The sequence below is a fragment of the Nuphar pumila genome, chromosome 2 (genome assembly GCF_984573655.1).
Source record: "Nuphar pumila chromosome 2, dmNupPumi1.hap1.1, whole genome shotgun sequence".
Lineage (NCBI taxonomy): Eukaryota > Viridiplantae > Streptophyta > Magnoliopsida > Nymphaeales > Nymphaeaceae > Nuphar > Nuphar pumila.
In genome coordinates, this window is record NC_143250.1 from 68,687,560 (window position 1) to 68,709,604 (window position 22,045).

Here is a 22,045-nt window from a genome sequence, read left to right on the forward strand (position 1 = left end):
GAAGCTCCACAAAACCCATTTTAGCATAGAATCAAAAGCCCCAAAATCAAATCGTCAAAGATCCCCAAAAAATAAATACAAATTTCATTAACTATATACCTCTATAGCATCATCAATTCATCGAAAAATTTCGGAATGCCCAAACCCTCCAAGTAACATTATTGAAAAAATTTCGGAATGCCCAAAACCCCCAAATAATATTATTGAAAAAATTTTGAAATGTCCAAAAAGCCTATAAATAAAAAGTTAAAAACCGTAGATGCTAATGACCCACATATAATACAATCAGAGAGAAGAGAGACAGTGATAGTGACGAAGAGCGAGAGTGAGTGCGAGAGACAGTGAGAGTGACGGAGAGAAGAGAGACTATGAGAGAGACAGTGAGAGTGACGGAGAGAAGAGAGACCGTGAGAGTGAGAGAGAGAGCAAGTCAGAAGGAGACATACCTGAGAACTGAGGAAGAGCGGCCGGAAGGAGTCGGAGATCGTCGGCATCGGCATCGGGCTTCACAAGGATTTTGCCCTAATCCTCCTTCTCTCACTCGCTTTTCATCGGGCAAAAAAAAAGTCTAAAAATTGGACCTAAATGACCTTGGTTGTGTTGACCGCACCCAGAGTCGTGTTGACCGCACTCGGTGCTGCACCCGCATCGCGTCGCGTTGACGCGGGTGCGGCACCTGCTTTGCCGAGTCCCTGTGACTTAGTTTCAGACCTTTGCTCGCCTGGAATAGGTACGCAGAGGGACGTCCCTGAGTTGTGGTGCTATGCTCGAGATCGGATCCATTACCTGGGTCCGATCGTCTATCCCATTGGTGTCGGGAGCCCGTGCCACTCCTGGGTAGTTTGGTAGAGGTCCGGCCCGTTCCTGCTCTGCATCATTATGAAAGTGAATATGTAACAATGTATAACAGGAAGGATTTAATGTCATGTAATATTCTCCAAAGGGGTATGTAATGTACATAAAATATTTGAATTCTCTTGGCATTTATTTAACTTCTCGCATACAGGACAATAACTAATGAAGATGATGAAGCTAATAGACAAATGGGTGATGAAAACTATCAAAATTTGAGGAAGGCAGAGTTTTCCTCCCTGAACTACTGTCTTAATCTACTGGGGGTTCGCAAAACCTGAAACTCAAGCTTTAATAACCTTACCTTTGATTTTGGAGGCAAACTGACAAATAGAGGAACCAATGAATCCCCAAATGAAAAATAAAAAATAAAAAATAGCAAATCTGTTAATGGGTATTGCCTTGAGTTAAGCACATGCCTTTATAAGGTGCCCCTGAATTTGTGATAGGTGTTAGGCTCCTTTAAGTTGCGCCTCCATAAATGCGTTAAGGTGTGTGTCTCATGCTTTGAGGTAGGCTTCTTTCAAATCAGTTAGTCCAAAATTTCTATTTTCCAATGAAAATGTACCAGTTTGTTATAGTATTTTTCCTGAAATTCTCAGGCTTGTTTCTTTTCAAAGTCTTATATTTTGGGTGGTAATATGCGGAAAGTTGCTTGACATACATGTTACAGTTTGCTGCAAACAGATAGATGTTTTAAAATGTCAGTAAAGGGCATTGAGTAAAAAATTTCTTGTAAATTTGTGTGAAACTAATGGAGATAGCAAACAAATCTAATGCGTGGACATATGTATGTGATTCATTCATGCATTTCCCCCCCTACATTATGTCTATTGCTTGAAATGTTTTCCATATTGCACTTCATGGTTTGTATTATGCCTGCCAAATTTGGTCCTTTACTCATTGTGTGATCTACTAAAATTTGGTTGTTAACCAGTTTTTGATTGGCAGAAATTGGAGCTAGTTGGCCATTCGTTCTTGGGGGTCAAGCCCACTGGACTGTTGGCCTTGTTGCAACATTAATTTCTATCAGCAGTATAATTGCAGCAGACACTTCTGCATTTCTAGTTGGGAAGGTATCACTTTTCTTATAGGGATTGTGGTCAATGAATACTCTGCATATCTATATTACCATGTTATGTAGAGTATCAAACTCTTATCTGTGGTGGCTAGTGTCAAATATATGACTCATCTGTCATTTCAAAATGGCAGGGCTGATTCTTTTTAATAGCAAGATTGCTTCCTGTATGCCAAAAGCGACCACCCTTCCCTTTCGAATACCCACCTCTTTTATGGCAACATGATCTTCCACAATTAGAGAGTACCAGATACTCTCATGGATGAAATGAGGCAGAAATTTCACTATATTTATAATATGATGATCTTGTGAACATACTAAAACGTGAATGCTTTCAAGAAGGTGGGAATTTAAGGGAGCTGTTGTTTGAAGCCCCAAAAGATCTTAAGTTTGGAGATTCTAAAAGATCTTATTTTGGAGATTCTAAGTAACAAACTCTAAAAAGCATGCCCAAAATTCTGAATTCATATGCAGGCTTCTGCACTTTTTTTTGGCTATTCCATTACAGTTCCTCATGTAGGTTTTTTTTATAATGCAATTTGTTGCGTTCTTGGTCTGAATTATGAATATCTTGAATGTCATTTTGATTGTAGATGCACTTAGATGGTTTAATGTTCTGTATCAAATATCTCTGATGCCATAAAATATTTAGACTCTTGCATAAAAAATGTAAAATCTGTTGTTTTAGCCTCTTTCTGTACCCTCTGTTCATTAGCTGAGATAGATGATGTTGGCTTTTGCTGTAGGCAAAAGGCACTGTGATCCTTTCCCTTAAATAATTAAATCCTATATGTAGATAACAGAACAAATATATAAATATAACTTAAGAATCTAGTTGATGGTATGCTATAGTACCGGTTATTCGTGCATGCCCATGTGCTGTGGATTTGTTTGTATAAATGTCTATGAATGATTAAGCTATGAGCTTTTGTATTTTTTTTTCAGGCAATTGGCCGGATACCACTTACAAACATCAGCCCTAAAAAGACATTGGAAGGAGCTTTCGCTGGCTTAACTGGATGTGTAATGACAACGGTCTTACTGTCAAAGATCCTTCTGTGGCCAACCTCGTTGATAAGGTAACTTTTCAGTTTCCATGATCGGGTTTTATTCGTAACTATTCATCACTAGTTCTTGGGGCTAAATGACTCATTTCTTTCATGGAAATATCATGCAGGAAGTCTCCTTCAGAAGTGTCTTGTGGTGTTTATGGATAATTTGAGCATTTCAATTAGTTTTCAGTGGGTGAAGCATTGATATTTTTATATATTTTTATTTCATATGAGAATGAGTAATTAGTATGGTTTCTATTGAGTATCTTTTACTTGTAAGCATCTTATTTGCCAATCAAAATGTTCTAAGGCGAGTATTTTATTCTGCAAGTTATTTAAATCACAGTATTCCGATTCCTTCAGAAAGAAGGCTTGTATAAGATGTTAAAACTAGTTTTGCCCGATTTCATAAGCAACTCACTGTACCATGAAGTGTGTAATGGTTTTATGATAGTGAGAGATGGACACTTGGACAGTATTATCATAACAATGTTGGTTAAGAAATCATAAGTTGCCTGAGGATTGTCTTTGTTACCACAATGCAGACTCTCTTCTCTTTCTCCTTCTCATTACTCTTCTCAAATTGATTTTGTGTAATGCTCGATAAGCATGTTTCTTCAAAATGTTGCCTAATTTGATTCTTCCTTTCTTTTCTTTCAAAAATATTTCCTCGTTGGATCTTTTCTTTATGTGCTCCAGACTCTTTTTTCCCTTTGTTTTCTTGTCTTATGATCTTAATCCATGTAGATGAAACAAGAAACTTTTGAAACAAGCATGTCATTTTAACATCAGCCGTTGAAAACACCAGTATCTGTTTTTCTTTATCTGTTGTGGTGTTGTACTACTAAACAAGTTTTTGATGCATCCAGAGGGTAAAAGAAGGTTGCCCGTCCACTCTAACCTTTTCCCGAATCCTGTTATAGTGTTATCTTCTGTCATTGTTTGTTGCTTTTTTTCTAGATGGCTCTTCTATTTTTTCTTTTGAAGCACAAGAAAGTATGATATCCTATAAACTTAAATGGGGAAAAAAGGAAGGTTGGTCATTGACTCTTAGACGTAATCAAGCAATTTGGTCGATGGCACTATAATTCTTTGATTTAAATTGTATGGGATTCATGGACCTTGAGACTGAATCCCAAAAGAAAAATCCAGTCTTGGTTCTTCTGTTAATAGTTGCAAAATCATCATTGAGAGGCATCATATTGTTACTTATCTCCCGTTTCTTCATGAAGCAAGGATCAGCCATTGATGCTATAATCTACTACCTTGCTTGTAGTTTGCAAGGTTATTCCAAACAGGATGAACAAAAGCGATGAGCATTCATAAATCTTGTACGAAGCTATCCAAATAGGCAGGGCGAGTATGGGGGTTTGAGTTGCAAGAAAGAGGCCTAGGCTTGAACTACCATGTTTTCATTGCATCATTATCAACCTAGCCTCATCAAACATGTTTCAAGGAATTTGACAGTGCTGCACCACATGCCACAGAATGAGGATTGAGGATATGTTCTTCACATACAGCTAAGGCTGTCAACATGTCGGGCATGACCTGATTCAGGCTTAATGCAATGTTTGAGTGATTAGCTAATTGGGTTGGATCTACAGGTCTGAGTAGTATATGGACCTGGATCTGGCTTATAATTTTTAAAACAAGACCAATCCAACTGGAATTGCTTTATTTTTTAATGCGACATACATCTCTCTCTCTCTCTCTATCTATCTATCTATATCTATCTATCTATCTATCTATATATATATATATATATATATATATATATATATATATATATATCCTGGATTTTTCTATTTGAATTCTAACCCACATCTGGTCTTGCTTAAAGCAGGTCCAGTAGGACCAGACCTGGACCTGGTACCGGCACCCAGACTTACTGGAAGCTTCTTAGATAGGTGGGAAGCTCACTTCCTGGTAACTCGCTTCGGAAGCGCAATACTCCTCGCTTCCGAAACTTGATGGAAATCTTGATTCTCTCATGCTTCTCCTATGCTTTCCACACGCTTTCATTTACTCTTCTTATATGTTTTTCTCACTCTGCTTTTCACGTTTTTTATGTGTTTCCTCTCACGCTTCTCACTCACTTCCATGTGCTTTCTCTAAATTGGCAGTCATCATATTTAGATTTTATTAAATTTTAGTCTTACACTAAAAAATCATGAAATTTAAGCATACTCACTATTATTTTAGTTTTTATTTGTGTTCCATTTATATTCTCATTCACTTCTTATATTGTTTTTTTTATTCCTCACTTTCCGCTTCCTATACATTTTAAAATGCATCACTTCTCACTTGTCGCTTCCTAGTCTGACAACCTTGCCGGCACCTTAAATTTGGACCTCTTGACAGCCTACAAATGGCAGGCATATGAAGAAGGTGGGGCCTCAAGGTTCGTATAGTCTAATAAATTGCCATCAAGGCATCTCAAGATTTTGTTTGATGTTTGGAATTGTGCATCTACATAATAGGATTTAGAGGAAGAGGATGAGGTAGGATTTGGAAATCTATTCTTGGAGGTTTAGATTTGCTTACTGTTAAAATGTAAAACTGTACATATATGTATATATAATAATATTATATTATTATATATATATATAAATACATTTTTCATTTCTTTCTTTTCTGTAATTTTTTTTCTTTATTTTTTGTCTTTATGTCATCTAGTTCAGTTTGAACTAGAATGACTGTTGCTAGTCAAGTCCTGTCTAGACTTGACTAGCAATAGAGCTGTTGGACTGACACATTCCAACAGCTCTAAATAGAGCTGTTGGACTGTGCCCAACAGCTCTATTGAGTCCTCTTTCAGCTGTGTATATAAAGGGGTGCAACCCCTCTTGTATTTTAATTCCAATGCTTCTTAAGCAATTGGTTTTTCATATCAATAAAGAATACATTTTTATTTTTATTTTGTTTTCAGTTATACCCTTTTTAAGGGTTATGCTTTAGTGTCATTCTTGACACTTGCCCTTGTTAATCTAAGCTCGTGTTTCAGAGATCCCCATTTCATTTCATGGTATCAGAGCCGCGGAAGTACTAAATCTTGAGGAAAAGCTGCCTCGGTTTTCGTGCCCGTTTGCAAAAGTGTTTGCCACTTGAAGAGAAGTGTTTTATCACTTCATTGGAGAAGATTTCACATCTTGTTGTATTGTTTTTTTTTTCTTTCTTTTTCATTTTCCTTCTTGTTTCTCTTCTATCCCTATTCTTTCTCTCCTTGTAATCGATGAATGACAATGATAAAGTCACCATCATGCCTATGAAACTAAGCGATACGAACTATATAACATGGGCTTCAATTATGAAGCACCATATATGGGGAAAAGACTTATGGGGGATTGTGGATGGTTCCGATTCGGAACCTAAGCTATCTCTTACTGAAAAGGAGGGAGATAAAGAGGTCCCTCTATCGGAAGAAGAGAAAATCAAGGCTATTGCCTCATACGAGAAGAAATGGAAAGAATGGAGAATATCTCATGCGAAGATAATGTCATGGCTTATCAATAGCGTTGACATTAAAAAATGCTCAAGTCTTGCCAAATTTGATCATGCCTATAAGGCATGGGAATACCTTAAGAATATGTATTCCCTTAAAGATATTGCACACGTGTGCAACCTCCAAGAAAAAGTTCGAATGATGACACAAGGAGACAAAACTATTCGTGAATATTACAATGGGTTGTCCGAACTTTGGGAAGAACTTTCCCTTTTAGAACCAAAGTGGCATTGTGCCGAAGACATCGAGCTTCGTCAGAAACAACTCGATGCTGAACATTTTTACCAGTTTATCACTGGATTAAGGCCGGAATTTGAAACCACTAAATCAGGCCTACTTCACCGGGGAAAAATTCCTTCTATTGTTGAAACTATTGAAGAGTTAACAATGGAAGAAAATCGTCTCCGAAAAGGTTCTTTAAAAATTGAAGATGATTCTGTTTTAGCCGTGTCTAGACCAGGGAATCATGTTCGATCATATAGGCCTCCTCACTTTAACCGACAAAATGGTGACTATGATAAGAAGAAAGTTATTTGTCATCACTGTCATGAACCGGGACACTACAGGCCACAATGTCCCAAACTTAAGGAGCTAAGAGAAAAAAGAGCTGCAATTGCTGGATCGGAGCCTAAAGATCAGGATGCACCAGTTTCCCTGGCCCAACTAATGGAGATTCTTCAGCCTCTCATCAAAGGTGTCTCTTCCTCATCTGAAGCTTCAACCGGCGCAACAGCCTCATCTTTTTCTGATCTAGGTAAAATTTCTTGGCTTTTTGACTCTGGTGCATCTTTTCATATGACCCCAAATAATCAAAGTCTATCCAAATGTGTTAAAAATAAAACAAGTGTGTCAAAGGTCTTTACTGCTGATGGGACTTCTCTTGAAATAGAAGGAATAGGAAATTTTGAAAAAATTTAAAAAAAAAAAAATTATTCCAGAAATTAGACATGTTCCCAAATTAAATTTAAATATTTTATCTGTATCTCAAATTTCTGATTATGGGTGTAATATTTCTTTTTCTTCTCATGGTTGTTGGGTAAATGATCGTCAGTCAGGCAAGCTGATTGGGGAAGGCCATAGAGAAGGAGGACTCTATTACATGGATTTTTTGGAAATGCCGAAGAAAGCTTTTTGTTATAATATTAAAAAAATATAGTTGGAACTGTGGCATAAGAGACTTGGTCACCCACATATAGCCAAAATCCAACATTTTTCAAATCTAGGGAAATTTTGTAACTCTGAATCATTTGATTGTAAAGATTGTATTCTTGGCAAAATGAAAAGATTACCATTTCAGAACAGAACCTTTTTTCTCTTCAAGACCACTTGAATTAATACACTCGGATGTTTGGGGTCCTGCACCAGTAATTTCTAAAGGAGGATTTGTTTACTATGTTATTTTTGTCGATGATTTCTCCCGACATACGTGGATGTACTTTCTCAAACATAAGTCTGAAGTATTTTCATACTTTCAAACTTTTCATAATATGGTTAAAAACAAGTTTCAAAATGATATTACTATTTTTCGCACAGATTCAGGGGGAGAGTTTTTATCCACAGATTTTCAAAATTATCTTAAATTGCATGGCATCACACATCAAAGATCTTGTCCTTATACACCTCAACAAAATGGACTGGCAGACCGAAAACATCGCCATATTATAGAAACCACTAGGACTTTATTAATAGCAAATCAAGTCCCGAAAGACTTTTGGGCAGAAGCTGCCTTAACTGCCACCTATCTCATTAATAGGATGCCATCTTCTTCGTTACAAAATATCACTCCCATTGAAAAACTTATGAACATTTCTTCAGACTACTCTAGACTAAGAATATTTGGGTGCAAATGTTTCATATTTACTGACAAAAATGATAAACTTTCTCCTCGTGCGATTCCCTGTGCCTTTTTAGGATATGCTGAAAACCAGAAAGGTTATAGATGTTTTGACTTCAAAAATAATAAACTATATATGTCTAGAAATGTTTCCTTTCTTGAAAAGGAGAGCTTCTTTGATTTTAGAAAATTAAAAGACGCCGCTGAGTACTCCTTTTTGCTAGATTTAACATCAACATCTGATGAATATGACCTTGACTGTAACTTTGATGATGATCAAAGAATTATTGATCTTAATGTTGAAAATGAAGAAGTTCATAGAGATACTAGTATTCAATATTCCAGGCGACAAGAGTCTAATCCTCCATGTGCACTTGAGAAATATTCTAACATTCCAACTAGACAATCATCCCGAATCTCGAGGCCTCCAGGAAAGTTTGTATCATACGAGTCTTTCTCACCCACATATAGGGCAGTTATTGCATTAATTCACTCATATGAAGAACCATCCACATATTTTCAAGCAAAAAATGATATCAAATGGATAGAAGCCATGAAAGCTGAATTAGATGCACTTGAAAATGCTTCTACATGGAATATTCAAGATCTTCCTCCAGGGAAGAAAACTATAGGATGTCGATGGGTTTATAAAATTAAAACCAAGAGTGATGGTACTCTTGAAAGATATAAAGCCCGTTTAGTAGCCAAAGGTTATGCCCAAGAATATGGGATTGATTATGAAGAAACCTTTACTCTGGTGGCTCGTATGACTACTGTCCGAACCTTAATTGCCTTAGCTTCTATCAAAAAATGGTCTATTTTTTAAATGGATGTCAAAAATGCTTTTTTTAAATGGAAAGCTAGTTGAAGAAGTATATATGGAACCCCCTCCTGGTCTAAGTATTCCTAAGGGTAAAGTCCTTCGCTTAGAAAAAGCTCTTTATGGACTTAAACAATCACCAAAAGCTTGGTATGATAGGTTTAGTCGTGTTATGATTGATATTGGTTTTCAATTCTGTTTAACTGACACTGCTTTGTTTGGCTCCGACGACTGCTTGCTGACATGGGAGTTGAAGCAACAAAGGCTTCACAAATGTGTTGTGACAACAAAAGTGCGATCTACATTGCCAGTAACAGAACATTCCACGAACGCACCAAACACATCGAAATGGATTGCCACTACGTCAGAGAGGAATATCTACACGGGATAATTGATCTGCCATATGTCACTTCAGAATATCAGTTAGCAGACTTCTTTACAAAGCCTCTCGCTGCTCCCCGATTTCACTTTCTCTTAGACAAACTTTCGCTCATTGTACCGTAAGTTTGAGGGGGAGTGTTAAAATGTAAAACTGTACATATATGTATATATAATAATATTATATTATTATATATATATAAATACATTTTTCATTTCTTTCTTTTCTGTAATTTTTTTCCTTTATTTTTATTTTTTGTCTTTATGTCATCTAGTTCAGTTTGAACTAGAATGACTGTTGCTAGTCAAGTCCTGTCCAGACTTGACTCTTAATAGAGCTGTTGGACTGACAGAGTCCAACAGCTCTTAATAGAGCTGTTGGACTGACACATTCCAACAGCTCTAAATAGAGCTGTTGGACTGTGCCCAACAGCTCTATTGAGTCCTCTTTCAGCTGTGTATATAAAGGGGTGCAGCCCCTCTTGTATTTTAATTCCAATGCTTCTTAAGCAATTGGTTTTTCATATAAATAAAGAATACATTTTTATTTTTATTTTGTTTCCAGTTATACCCTTTTTAAGGGTTATGCTTTAGTGTCATTCTTGACACTTGCCCTTGTTAATCTAAGCTCGTGTTTCGAAGATCCCCATTTCATTTCACTTACAAGGAAATTTGGCAACCAGGGGGCAACTACCTTTTCTACCTCCATTTGTGTAGCCCCTAACTGATTCTATGGGTTGGAATTTAGTATTTTACAGACTGAAGATCCGCATGATATACATGAGATGTGTGCAGTTCAATTTTCAGATGAAATTTTAGGGTTCAAGTGATAAAGTCTTACTTTCTTCTTTTTTGGAGACCTCCATCATTTGTTTGCTGCCGGGGTTGGTCCAGTGAACCCCACCTGAATGCTGTGGTTTGCACCCTGTAATATCATGATATATCATAAAAAAAAAGAGCCTTACCTTTGCATTGGTGTTGTTTGCCAATAGTCCTATTGTTTTCAAGGCGTCCATGTATATGTCTTGTAGTTTCACATAGGATTAAATTTGTCTATCTCAAATGATGATGTCCTCTGTCTCAGAAATTATAGTCATCCTTATTGACAGAGTTCAAAATGCATATGCTATTTCTATAAATATTCATTCATATGTAAAAATCCAAAGTGCATTTGTTTGGTGTTTAATGCTTGACAGATTTTATGCATAAGGTGTCTGCTGATACAGTGTAAAATTCAAGCCAAAGCTCTCATGCTACCATGTGTGAAAAAACTGCAATATTGTGGAAATTAACAAAAAGGACAAGGGGCACATGAGAACACTTTACCTTTTCACTTGGCAGCATACCATCATTGGGTTCATTTTGAACATGGGGGAGCAATCATGCAGTTATTTCTCTTAAAAAGTTCATGATCTATATTTCCTCTGTACCAATCTGTCATGTGATGCTACAGGAATACGTAATGTCTGTATAGAGACCACTAATTCTTTTTGAGAATGGAAAATTGGTTCATGATATTACATGAAAACGCACTGACAGTTATGTGTTGCCCTGACCTTTTTCTTTTCTTATTCTTCAAAAATAACTGATTGTATAGGTGTGCTCACATTTATTCAATGGCTTGCATTATATTCTCTGTATTCACCTTATTGCTGTTCTTGTGGAACTGATCAGATGATTTCTTCTTCTTTAGTAATTTTGGTTATTTCATTGTGGAAGATGGTTATTAATGTTTATATGTTAGCTTTTCATGCACATGGTTTATGCATTTGTTAGTGTAATCTATGCTCTTACACAACTTCTATCTTTTTTACTTGTATTCTATATACACTTATTGAATGAATTATCATTGTTTTCCTTGGGGACTTGCATTGACCTCTTAATTTTGTGACATATTTATCAGTGCATTAGCTTATGGTGTCTTGAATTTCATGGGATCTCTATTTGGGGACCTAGTTGAGTCAATGATCAAACGTGATGCTGGTGTCAAAGATTCAGGCTCCTTCATTCCTGGGCATGGTATTCAAACTCTCCATATGAACCTCATTACTTGTGGGCTGATACCTATGCAAGATGCTTACTTTTAGTTGGTGGTATTGTTTTTATTATAGCAAAGTACTTATCCGGGTACTTGATGGCATTAAAAGTGAAAGTGCTTTCCAGTTCTGCATGCAATACTAAAGCTATATTTGATTCTTTTTAGTTTTAGTTGAAGGCTTAGCCGTCGAGGCCTGCCATCAGACATTCTTATGGTTCTTTTTTTAATCTATTTCCGCAAAGTTAGATAATGCAACTTCACATTTGATTGACTGTAAAAGTATTTGGTTTTGATGAGTCAAAACAGAAAAAGAGTGGCTGACTATTTGATGGACCAAGATTTAGGCATGTATTGGTTCAAAATTCATCATTGGTTTCTTCTCAGGGATTCTTCTCCCATCAATGAGATATGTGTTATGTCCAAGGTTACCAGAATAGGAAGTAGAAGTGGGAAATGATTTGGGAAGCGAGAAGCGAGGAATTTTAAAATTTGTAGGAAGCGAGAAGCAATGTATTAATTTAAAAGCGAAACAGGAATAAAAAAGGAAGCAATATGTGAACTGAATAGGAATTGAACAAGAAGCAAATAAAATTGATTATCCATATATTTCATGATTTTTCAGTAAAAGAATTAAATTTTTTGTTAAAATCTAACATTGATGGTTACCAATATAGAGAAAGCACATGGGAAATGAGTGGAAGCGTGAGAGGAAACACATGGAAAACATGAGAAAAGCATATAAGAAGCATGGGTAATGTAAGTGGTAAGCTTAGAGAAGTGTGGGGTGGTTGAGATTCTTATGAAGTTTCTAAAGCGAGGAGTATCGTGCTTCCGAAGCGAGTTTCTAGGAAGTGCGCTTCCGACCTACCTAAAAAGCTTTTGGTAACTCTGATTCTGTCTAACGTGCATAATAAATGATGAACTCTACAAGATAAAAGGAGGAAAATGTGTTTTCTGTTTACTATTTCATGGCTAAATGAAAGGTTAATGTACGCCTGTTCTATTTCACTCTGTTGTATCAATATGATGTAATTCATTTCAATTTGATCCAACCTCGTTGCTGACTCAACTTGGCCACCTTAGGTTACAATTCTTTCAGGATATTTTGATGCTTTAGTTATGCTATCGTTAATTCAATTTACAACTTCGCCAAAATCATCTGTTTCAATTCTGAGTGAGGTTAACTTGATGGGTCTATTGGTTAGTTTTGTTGGTGAACTCTTCATACTCAAACAGTATGGTCTGGTGGATCTTGTCTGTGCTAATACTGGATTGCAGTTGTTCTCAGCTTGCAAGTCTGGATGCTACCTGCTAGAGGGCACCCCAGTCCCTTGGCCATTAATAAAGCTTTGAAATACTTATACTCTGTTTTATGCTTACAAAACATTTACATAGTATGCATTCAGAGGCATCGATGGTTTAGTAATCAGTAAGGGAAGTGTCATTTTCCAATATTATTTGTTTATATTATAATTTATCTTGTGGTGATGTTGCTAGATTTATCAATCCGATCACTGTATATTGAGAGAAGCACACATGCACACACACACAAACACATACATGGTCTCTGTCTTTGTTACCAGAGTAACAAACAAGCATGAGAATCTATGCATGTGGCACAAAGTGAGAAGTGAGTGTTCAAGAAAAGTTTGGGTGCATGAAGCATGAATTATTTATGAAGTGTAAGAAGGCACGAGTATGAATCAACAATAGAGACAAGCAGAAAATAACATTTAAATATAGTTAAAACTTGTTTTATTTACAAAAAATAAATTTTAAGTATTTTCTTCAACAATATTTATTATATGTGTATATTGTGTAATAGAAATATAAGCATTAGAAAAGTAATGTTCTTTTAACGTGAGAAAGACATTTACAATCTCAAAGTTGTTCTTTTGTATTGGGGGAAGCAAGCTTTCTATTATTCGGATGCGAGTTTCTATAATGTTTTGTCGTGAAAGAAACATGCTGTTTCACACTTCCGAAACAAGCATCCTAGATCTTAAGAAGCTTCCAGTAACTGTGGTCTATGTTGCAGATGTGCAACTCACATATTTGGTATCAGCTCTGTCACACTAACACTCCATTTTGCCCTTTGTATGCCTGTTGACACACGTTGACACTTGGACACGCCATTTTACCCTCCGTACATACAAGTTTGTATTCAATTTATAATTTATAATTTATAATTATATTGTCAGTTTATAACTTTATGTTTTCAGTATATAATATATATTTTAGATATATCATATATATTTAGATTATATTCAGTTTATTTTGAATTTATGTGATATATATATATATAGCCATGTCCCCGTACCCACATATTTTGGAATTGCCGTGTCGTACCCTCCGTACCCACACCCGTACCCAAGTGACATAGGGTATCAGTGAGTAGAATCTTACCTACTCTTGCTGTGTAGATCAGATTGTATAGATGAATTGTCATGGTTCCTTAAATATTAAAATATTTTGAAAAAAGAAGAAAAAAGGATCATCCAGATTCATGAAAATGAAACTGAGGTGAAAAAAAAAGTTGACAAAAAAATCATTACATGTAAGACATGATTGATACTAAATGAAACATGATAAACTCTACCATATGGTCCCATGACCCCATCTTGATACTTCATCAGTAGATGTGATTCTACTCATTGATGTTATATGCACATTCATGCTTTACATATGTGTATCAGTTTTTTGACCTTTATGAGTGCCCCTGAATTTGTGAGAGACATTAGCCTCGATGAAGTTGTGTTAAAAAGTGTACATATAAATGTAATTATATATAATATAATAAAATAATATATTTTAATATATAATATTTTATATTTATTTATTTTTTTCCTTTTTCCTTTTCTTTTTTAAATTTTTTTTGTCTAGTTCAATTTGAACTAGAATCAAAACTAGTCAAGACTTAACTAGTCCTTGACTAGTTTTGATAGCCGTTGGTGACTCTCCAAGAGCTCTCTAAAAACTCCTCTCTCTCCCTCTCTCATTGTGTATAAATAGGGGTGACTCCTTTCTCCTTGTAACAATGCTTTTTAAGCATTTCATGTGAATAAAATAAAGTTTATTATTTTCTCTTTTAAGTTCTCTCATTTATGCCCTTTTTTGGGTTATGATTGAATTGTCTTTAATAAATACCTATTACAAGCATTTGTGTTTTCGTGGAAGATCCTCATTTTCTTACATGGTATCAGAGTTTGGAAGCTTCTAGATCTTAGAGAGTTGCCACCTTGTTTTTTCATGCCACTTTAGCAAAAGTTGATTTATCTCCTTGTTCGTGATTCTAGTGCTTTTTGTGTCATCATAGTTGAAGAAAGAAGTCGTTTGGAGGATCGTTGAGTACACATAGATCTTGATTGTGCTCTTGTTCTCTCCTCTTTTCCCATATTTTGTTTCTTTTTTTTTTCTCATTCTCTCTCTTTCTTCTCCACCCTTGTAAGAATGGATGACAATGATAAAGTCACCATTATGCCCATAAAATTAAATGATAACAATTATGTGATGTGGGCTTCAATTATGAAGCATCACATTTGAGGAAAAGGGTTGTGGAGAATAGTAGATAGTTCCGATTCAGAACCAAAACTAATTCTCACAAAAATTGAAAATGAGAAAGAGATATCTTTTACAGAAGGAGAGAAAAATAAGGCATTAGCCACCTATGAGAAAAAGTGAAAAGAATGGAGGATGAGAAATGCCAATATCATGTCTTGGCTAATTAATAGAGTAGATCATGTATTGATCCCAAATATCAATAGTTTGTCTGAATGTCATAATAATAACTCACGTGTGTCAAATATTTTTGCAGCTGATGGTACATCTCTTGAAATAAAAAGAATAAGAAATTTCAAAAATCTTCAAAACTTCAAAAAATTCTAATTTCAAAAGTTAGATATATTCCCAAATTAAATCTAAACCTTTTATCTATATCTCAAATATCTGATTATGGGTGTAACATCTCCTTCTCTTCTCATAGTTATTGGGTACAGGATCACCAGTCAGGAAAGCTGATTGGAGAAGGAAGACTCTACTATATAAACTTTTTGGAATTACTCAAGAATGTTTTTTGTTATATTGTTTAGAAATTGGATTTGGATCTATGGCACAAAAGACTTGGCCATCCTCGTGTAAAATTGTCTATGAAAAGACAATACGCATACGAGCACAAAAAATATAGAAAAGATGTGCACGAAGGCACTCTCACAACACTTGAACAAAATACGCAAAAGCGTAAAAATAATAAACATGCACAATGGCATGTATTTTATAGAATGAACCGAATGCTTGAGACTCTCAAGCTTAGGAAAAACAAGAGGGGAACACCCCTATTTATACAAGAAGAAGGGGGTGCAAAGGGGCTCCCAAAGGAGTCGTTGGGGAGCCCCCAACGGTCACTTTTGTGACCATTGGGGACCCCCCAACGACTCTATTGGGGGATCCCCAATGCACCTTTTATGAAAAGGTGAAAAGAATAAAAATAAAAAAATAAAAAGGATACAAAAAATAAAAAAGAAAAGGTACAACATATTCCTATTGGAATATGCGCAAGAAGGAAATTTACAATAATACCCTTATCGGGTGAACAAAAAGGAAAATAATATATATAAATGTATATAGTTATATATATATAGAGATACATATACATATAAATATTATATGTATATGTATCTCTAAGTATATAAGTATATATATTTATATTTACATCAATGATTTTAGGAGATACATTTTAACACCCCCCCTCAAACTTACGGTGAGTTTGCCAAGGAGGAAATGAAATCTGGGCGAACATAGAGCTTTGGTGAAGAAGTCAGCAAGCTGATACTCAGACGTTGCGTATGGTAGATCAATGACCTTCTTCAAGTATTCTTTTCTGACATAATGACAGTCCATCTCTATATGCTTTGTTCGCTCGTGAAAGGTGTGGTTCTTGACAATATAAATTGCACTTTTGTTGTCACAGCACAGCTTTGTTGGTTCTCTGATAAACACTCCCATATCTTCCAAAAGACTTCGAATTCATACAATTTCCATGGTGGTAGATGCCATGGCTCTATATTCGGCTTCAGTGGATGACAGAGAGACCTTTTGTTGCTTTTTGCATCGCCATGAGATCAAGGACTCACCTAAGAAAACACATAAACCAGTGGTGGAGTGACGGTTACTAGGGTCACCTCCCCAATCTGAGTCAGTATAAGCAAGCAATTTCAATTCAGAGGATGAGGATAGAAATACTCCCTTATTTACCGTTCCCTTCAAATATCTGATGATGCGGAGCACAACACTCATATGAGTGGTTGTAGGAGCATGCTGAAACTGACTGGCGATGTGTATAGCATGTGACAAATCGGGTCGAGTAATGCTAAGATACATTAAAGACCCTACCAACTGCCTGTAAGGAGTAGGATCGGTTAGAGGAACACCGTCGTCAATCTTCATTTTTGCTCCCACAACTTCAGGAGTTTCGCATACTTTGTCATCAGAAATACCTGACCTGTCAATAATCTCGCAGGCAAGTTTAGACTGAGATAGAAAATAACCACGTTGCGAATAGGCAACCTCAATTCCAAGAAAATATGTCAGAAAACCTAAGTCTGACATCTCAAATTTTGAAGTCAAGACGAACTTAATACCCTTGACTCCTTGAACATCATCACCTGTTATTAACATGTCATCAACATAAAGTAATAAAATTACAATCCCTGCATTAGATTTTCTAGTAAACAAAGCAGTGTCAGTATAACATGATGAAAAACCATTTTCCAACATTACACTGGTAAATCTATCATACCAGGCTTTGGGGGCCTGCTTTAAACCATAGAGAGCCTTACGAAGACGAAAAACTTTATTCTTATGAATTATCATGCCTGGTGGGGCATCCCTATATACTTCTTCGTTAAGATCACCATTTAAAAAAGCATTTTTAACATCCATTTGAAAAATGTTCCAATTTTTAATAGATGCAATAGTAATAAGACACCTAACGGTAACCATCCTAGCTACAGGGGCAAAGGTTTCTTCGTAATCAATTCCATACTCTTGCCCATACCCTTTTGCAACTAAGCGAGCTTTATACCTTTCTAGAGAACCATCGCTCTTAGTTTTAACTTTAAAGACCCATCGACAGCCTATAGTTTTCTTTCCTATAGGCAGAGTTTGAAAATCCCAAGTTCCTGCCCTTTTAAGAGCATTAAGTTCACTTTGCATGGCTTCTTGCCATTCTATACATTTTTTAGCTTCTTCAAAATTTCTTGGTTCAAAATAAGAGTGAATGGCACTAAGACAAGCCCTATATCGGGGTGAAAAAGAATCAAACGATACAAAGCGAGTTGGAGGTCTTCTATTCCTTTCAGATCTTCTATGATCAAGAGGGGTGGAAAGCTCACTATATTGATCAATAGCACTTCTAAAGGTGTCTTGGTTTCTACGAGAGTAGGTTATAGGCTCACTTGGAACTCTACTTTCTGGATCATTGAGTGAATTATGTTCACCAATATCTTCATCATTTTCCTCATCATGGTTTAATGATACATCATCATCACTGGATATGTCATCATTACTAGATAATAAGTCGAATAAGAAGGAGTAATCAAAAATTTCTTGTTGAGAAACATTTTTTTCAAAACCACTCTCATTTTCTAAAAAGGTTACATTTCTAGAGACATATAGCTTATCCTCTCGAAGGTCGTAACAACGAAAACCTTTTTGAGTTTCAGAATAACCAAGAAAAGCACAAGGAATAGCCTTGGGTGAAAGCTTGTCATTCTTATCCGTAAGTATGAAACACTTACATCCGAAGACTCGTAACCTATTATAGTCAGGTTCAAGCTTATGTAATATCTCAAAAGGAGATATTTTACCTAATAACCTAGATAGTAGACGATTTATCAAATAAACAGAAGCAAGGGCTGCTTCAGCCCAAAAGTTTTTAGGAATATTTTGATATATAAGAAGAGTCCTAGTGGTCTCAATAATGTGCCTATGTTTTTTTTCAGCCAACCCATTCTGTTGAGGTGTTTTAGGACAAGACCTTTGGTGAATAATACTGTGATCCTCAAGATATACCTTAAATTGATTGGAGAGATATTCTCCCCCAGAGTCACTTCTAAAAATATTTATGTTGCTATTGAATTGATTCTTAATCATTGAGTGAAAATTTTTAAAACATGAAAATACTTCATGTTTAAACTTAAGAAAATATATCCACGAGTATCGGGAGAAGTCATCCACAAATATCACATAATAAGAAAAACCTCCTTTTGAAACAACAGGTGCGGGTCCCCAAACATCTGAATGAACAATTTCGAAAGTTTTAGAAGAGAACATAGTTCTTTGCTCAAAAGGTAAACTTCGCATTTTTCCTAGAATGCAGTCATTACAAGAAAAAGAGCTTTTACATAGGTCTTTTGCAAAATGTAAATATGATAACTTGGTGATATTAGGATGACCAAGTCTTTTGTGCTATACATTTATATCTTTATGTCGGGCAACATTACACAAAACTTTTGGAACTTGAAGAGATTCCATATAGTATAGATCTCCTCTTCTAAAGCCTTCCCCAATCAATTTCCCGGACTGACGATCTTGTATTAAGCATTTATCACAAGAGAATTTAATATCACAGCCATGGTCCGTGAGTTGAGAAACAGAGAGGAGGTTTAAGTTAAGTTTAGGTATAAATATGATTTTTGGAATAGAAAACTCTTGAGTTTCAAAATTACCTATTCCTTTAATTTCAAGAGAGGTTCCATCAGCAGTAGAGACATAAGATGGAGAACCATTTTTCAAATAATCGGAAAGTGACAAAAAGTTTGGGGACATATGAAAAGATGCACCAGAGTCCAAAAGCCAAGAGATTTTACCTGGAGAGGAAGAAGTGGATACGGCCGCACCGGAGGTAGATCCCTTGAGGAGAGGTTGAAGAGCTTCCACTATTTGATTTATAGAAAGGGTCCCACTTGAAGATGCCTCATCCTTCTGCGGTACACCAGTGGTAGCTATAGCTAGAAGTTTCTTCCATTTAGGACATACGGGTTTGATGTGTTCCGGTTCTTTACAAAAATGACAAATAGTTTTGCTATAGTCCCTTCTTCCTCTTTGACCACCATTTTCACCTTGATTTTGAAATTTAAAATGAGGGGGACGATAGGTTCTTACATTGTTTCCGGGTCTTGATACAGCATTGGCCTCACTATGTTCTTCAATATTACAAGGGACCGCAAGGACATTTGGTCCTTGTTTACATAAATTCATACGAGTCTCTTCACCACTTAACTTGGTGAGAACATCTTCAAGAGAAGGGGGAGAGAAAGAGGAGAGAAGAGATTACCTTATTTGCTCAAATTCGGGCCTTAGCCCATTCAAAAAATTGAAGAACCGATCTTCTTCAAGTTGCTTGTGACGGAGCTCAATTGCCTCTCCACTCCATTTTGGTTCAAGCATTGCAAGCTCGTCCCAAATAGAGGAAAGATCGGCAAAGTATTCCCTAATCGTCATTTCACCTTGGGAGAGAGAGATAGCCTTCTTTTGAAGGTAATACTTATGAGAGAGATCCCTTGAGGTGTACATTTTTTCAAGATAATGCCAAGCTTCCGATGCCTTTTTGAATTTAATAATGTTGGCATTAATCTTGGTTTCTACGGATGAGAAGAACCATGAGAGAATCTTGAAATTCTTCATTTCCCATTCATCGTGTTTCTTGGAGTATTCTTCAAGAGCTTTGGTTCTTTCTTCTCCCTCAAGAATCTTGATTTCGCCTTCATTTACTATGATAATCTTGGGTTCCGGTTCCGGAATTGTGCCAAGAACATATCCCCATAGGCCTTTCCCTTTTATATGAGCCTCCATATTTCCGGCCCAAACATGATAGTTTGACCCATTTAATTTGAAACCAAGAGCAAAATGGGACTCTTTTTCGCCCATTAGAGAGAAAAGAGATAGAGAAAAAAGCGTACCAACACAATATTTTCAACACCAACTTTGCACAAGATTCTTCTAAAATATTTGAGAAGAGAGATTCACCACTTCAAACTCCAAAGATCGGAAGGCACGTTTTTCGAGGCACTCGAAAAAGGAGAATCCCACAATCTTCAATAATCAACCTTGCTCTGATACCATGTAAAATTGTCTATGAGAAGACAATACGCATACGAGCACAAAAAATATAGAAAAGATGTGCACGAAGGCACTCTCACAACACTTGAACAAAATACGCAAAAGCGTAAAAATAATAAACATGCACAATGGCATGTATTTTATAGAATGAACCGAATGCTTGAGACTCTCAGGCTTAGGAAAAACAAGAGGGGAACACCCCTATTTATACAAGAAGAAGGGGGTGCAAAGGGGCTCCCAAAGGAATCGTTGGGGAGCCCCCAATGGTCACTTTTGTGACCGTTGGGGAGCCCCCAATGGTCACTTTTGTGACCGTTGGGGACCCCCAACGACTCTATTGGGGGATCCCCAATGCACCTTTTGTGAAAAGGTGAAAAGAATAAAAATAAAAAAATAAAAAGGATACAAAAAATAAAAAAGAAAAGGTACAACATATTCCTATTGGAATATGCGCAAGAAGGAAATTTACAATAATACCCTTATCGGGTGAACAAAAAGGAAAATAATATATATAAATATATATAGTTATATATATATAGAGATACATATACATATAAATATTATATGTATATGTATCTCTAAGTATTTAAGTATATATATTTATATTTACATCAACGATTTTAGGAGATACATTTTAACACCTCGTATATCCAAAATTCAACACTTTCCAAGTTTAGGAAATTTTTGTAATTCTGAAAATTTTTCTTATAAAGAATTTATTCTTGATAAAATAAAGAGATTACCATTTCATGATAGAACTTTTGTTTCATTTAGACCACTTGAGTTAATACATTAGGACTTTCGGGGTCCCTCTCCGGTCATATCAAAAGGCAGATACACATATTATGTAATTTTTGTTGATGACTTCTCTAGGCATACTTGGATCTACTTAAACATAAATCAGAGATATTTTTGCATATTCAAACATTTCACAAAATGGCTAAAAATAAATTTCAAAATGATATTTTAATTCTTCGCACTGATTCATGGGGATAATTTTTATCAAAAGAATTAAAAAACCATGTCAATTTACAAGGCATCACACATCAAAGATCTTGCCCACACACACTACAACAAAATGGTTTGGTCGAACGAAAACGCCGACATATTATGAAAACCACTAGGACTTTATTGATAGCAAACCAAATTCCAAAAGTGTTTTTGGCTGAAGCAACCCTAACTGCTACCTATCTCATTGGACGAATGCCATCTTCTTTTTTGAAAAATATAACTCGAATTGAAAAACTTGTTAAATTTATCTCCTGATTACTCTAGATTGAGAGTTTTTGGATGCAAATGTTTTCTCTTCACAAAAAAAAAATGTTAAACTCTCCCCCCATGTCATTACTTGTGCCTTCTTAGGTTATGAAGATA

At 35.9% G+C, this 22,045-nt stretch overlaps 1 protein-coding gene across 2 annotated transcripts in view; it reads left to right on the plus strand.

Moving 5' to 3' along the window:
• LOC149845681 (phosphatidate cytidylyltransferase 5, chloroplastic-like) overlaps positions 1-22,045 on the plus strand; it is a 43,586-nt gene that overhangs the window by 6,163 nt on the left and 15,378 nt on the right. For both annotated transcript variants that reach the window (XM_089995907.1, XM_089995906.1), the window contains exons 4-6: positions 1,804-1,928; positions 2,876-3,009; positions 11,420-11,535. In XM_089995907.1, the coding sequence (XP_089852033.1) occupies positions 1,804-1,928; positions 2,876-3,009; positions 11,420-11,535 (375 nt within the window). The remainder of the gene's footprint in view (positions 1-1,803; positions 1,929-2,875; positions 3,010-11,419; positions 11,536-22,045) is intronic.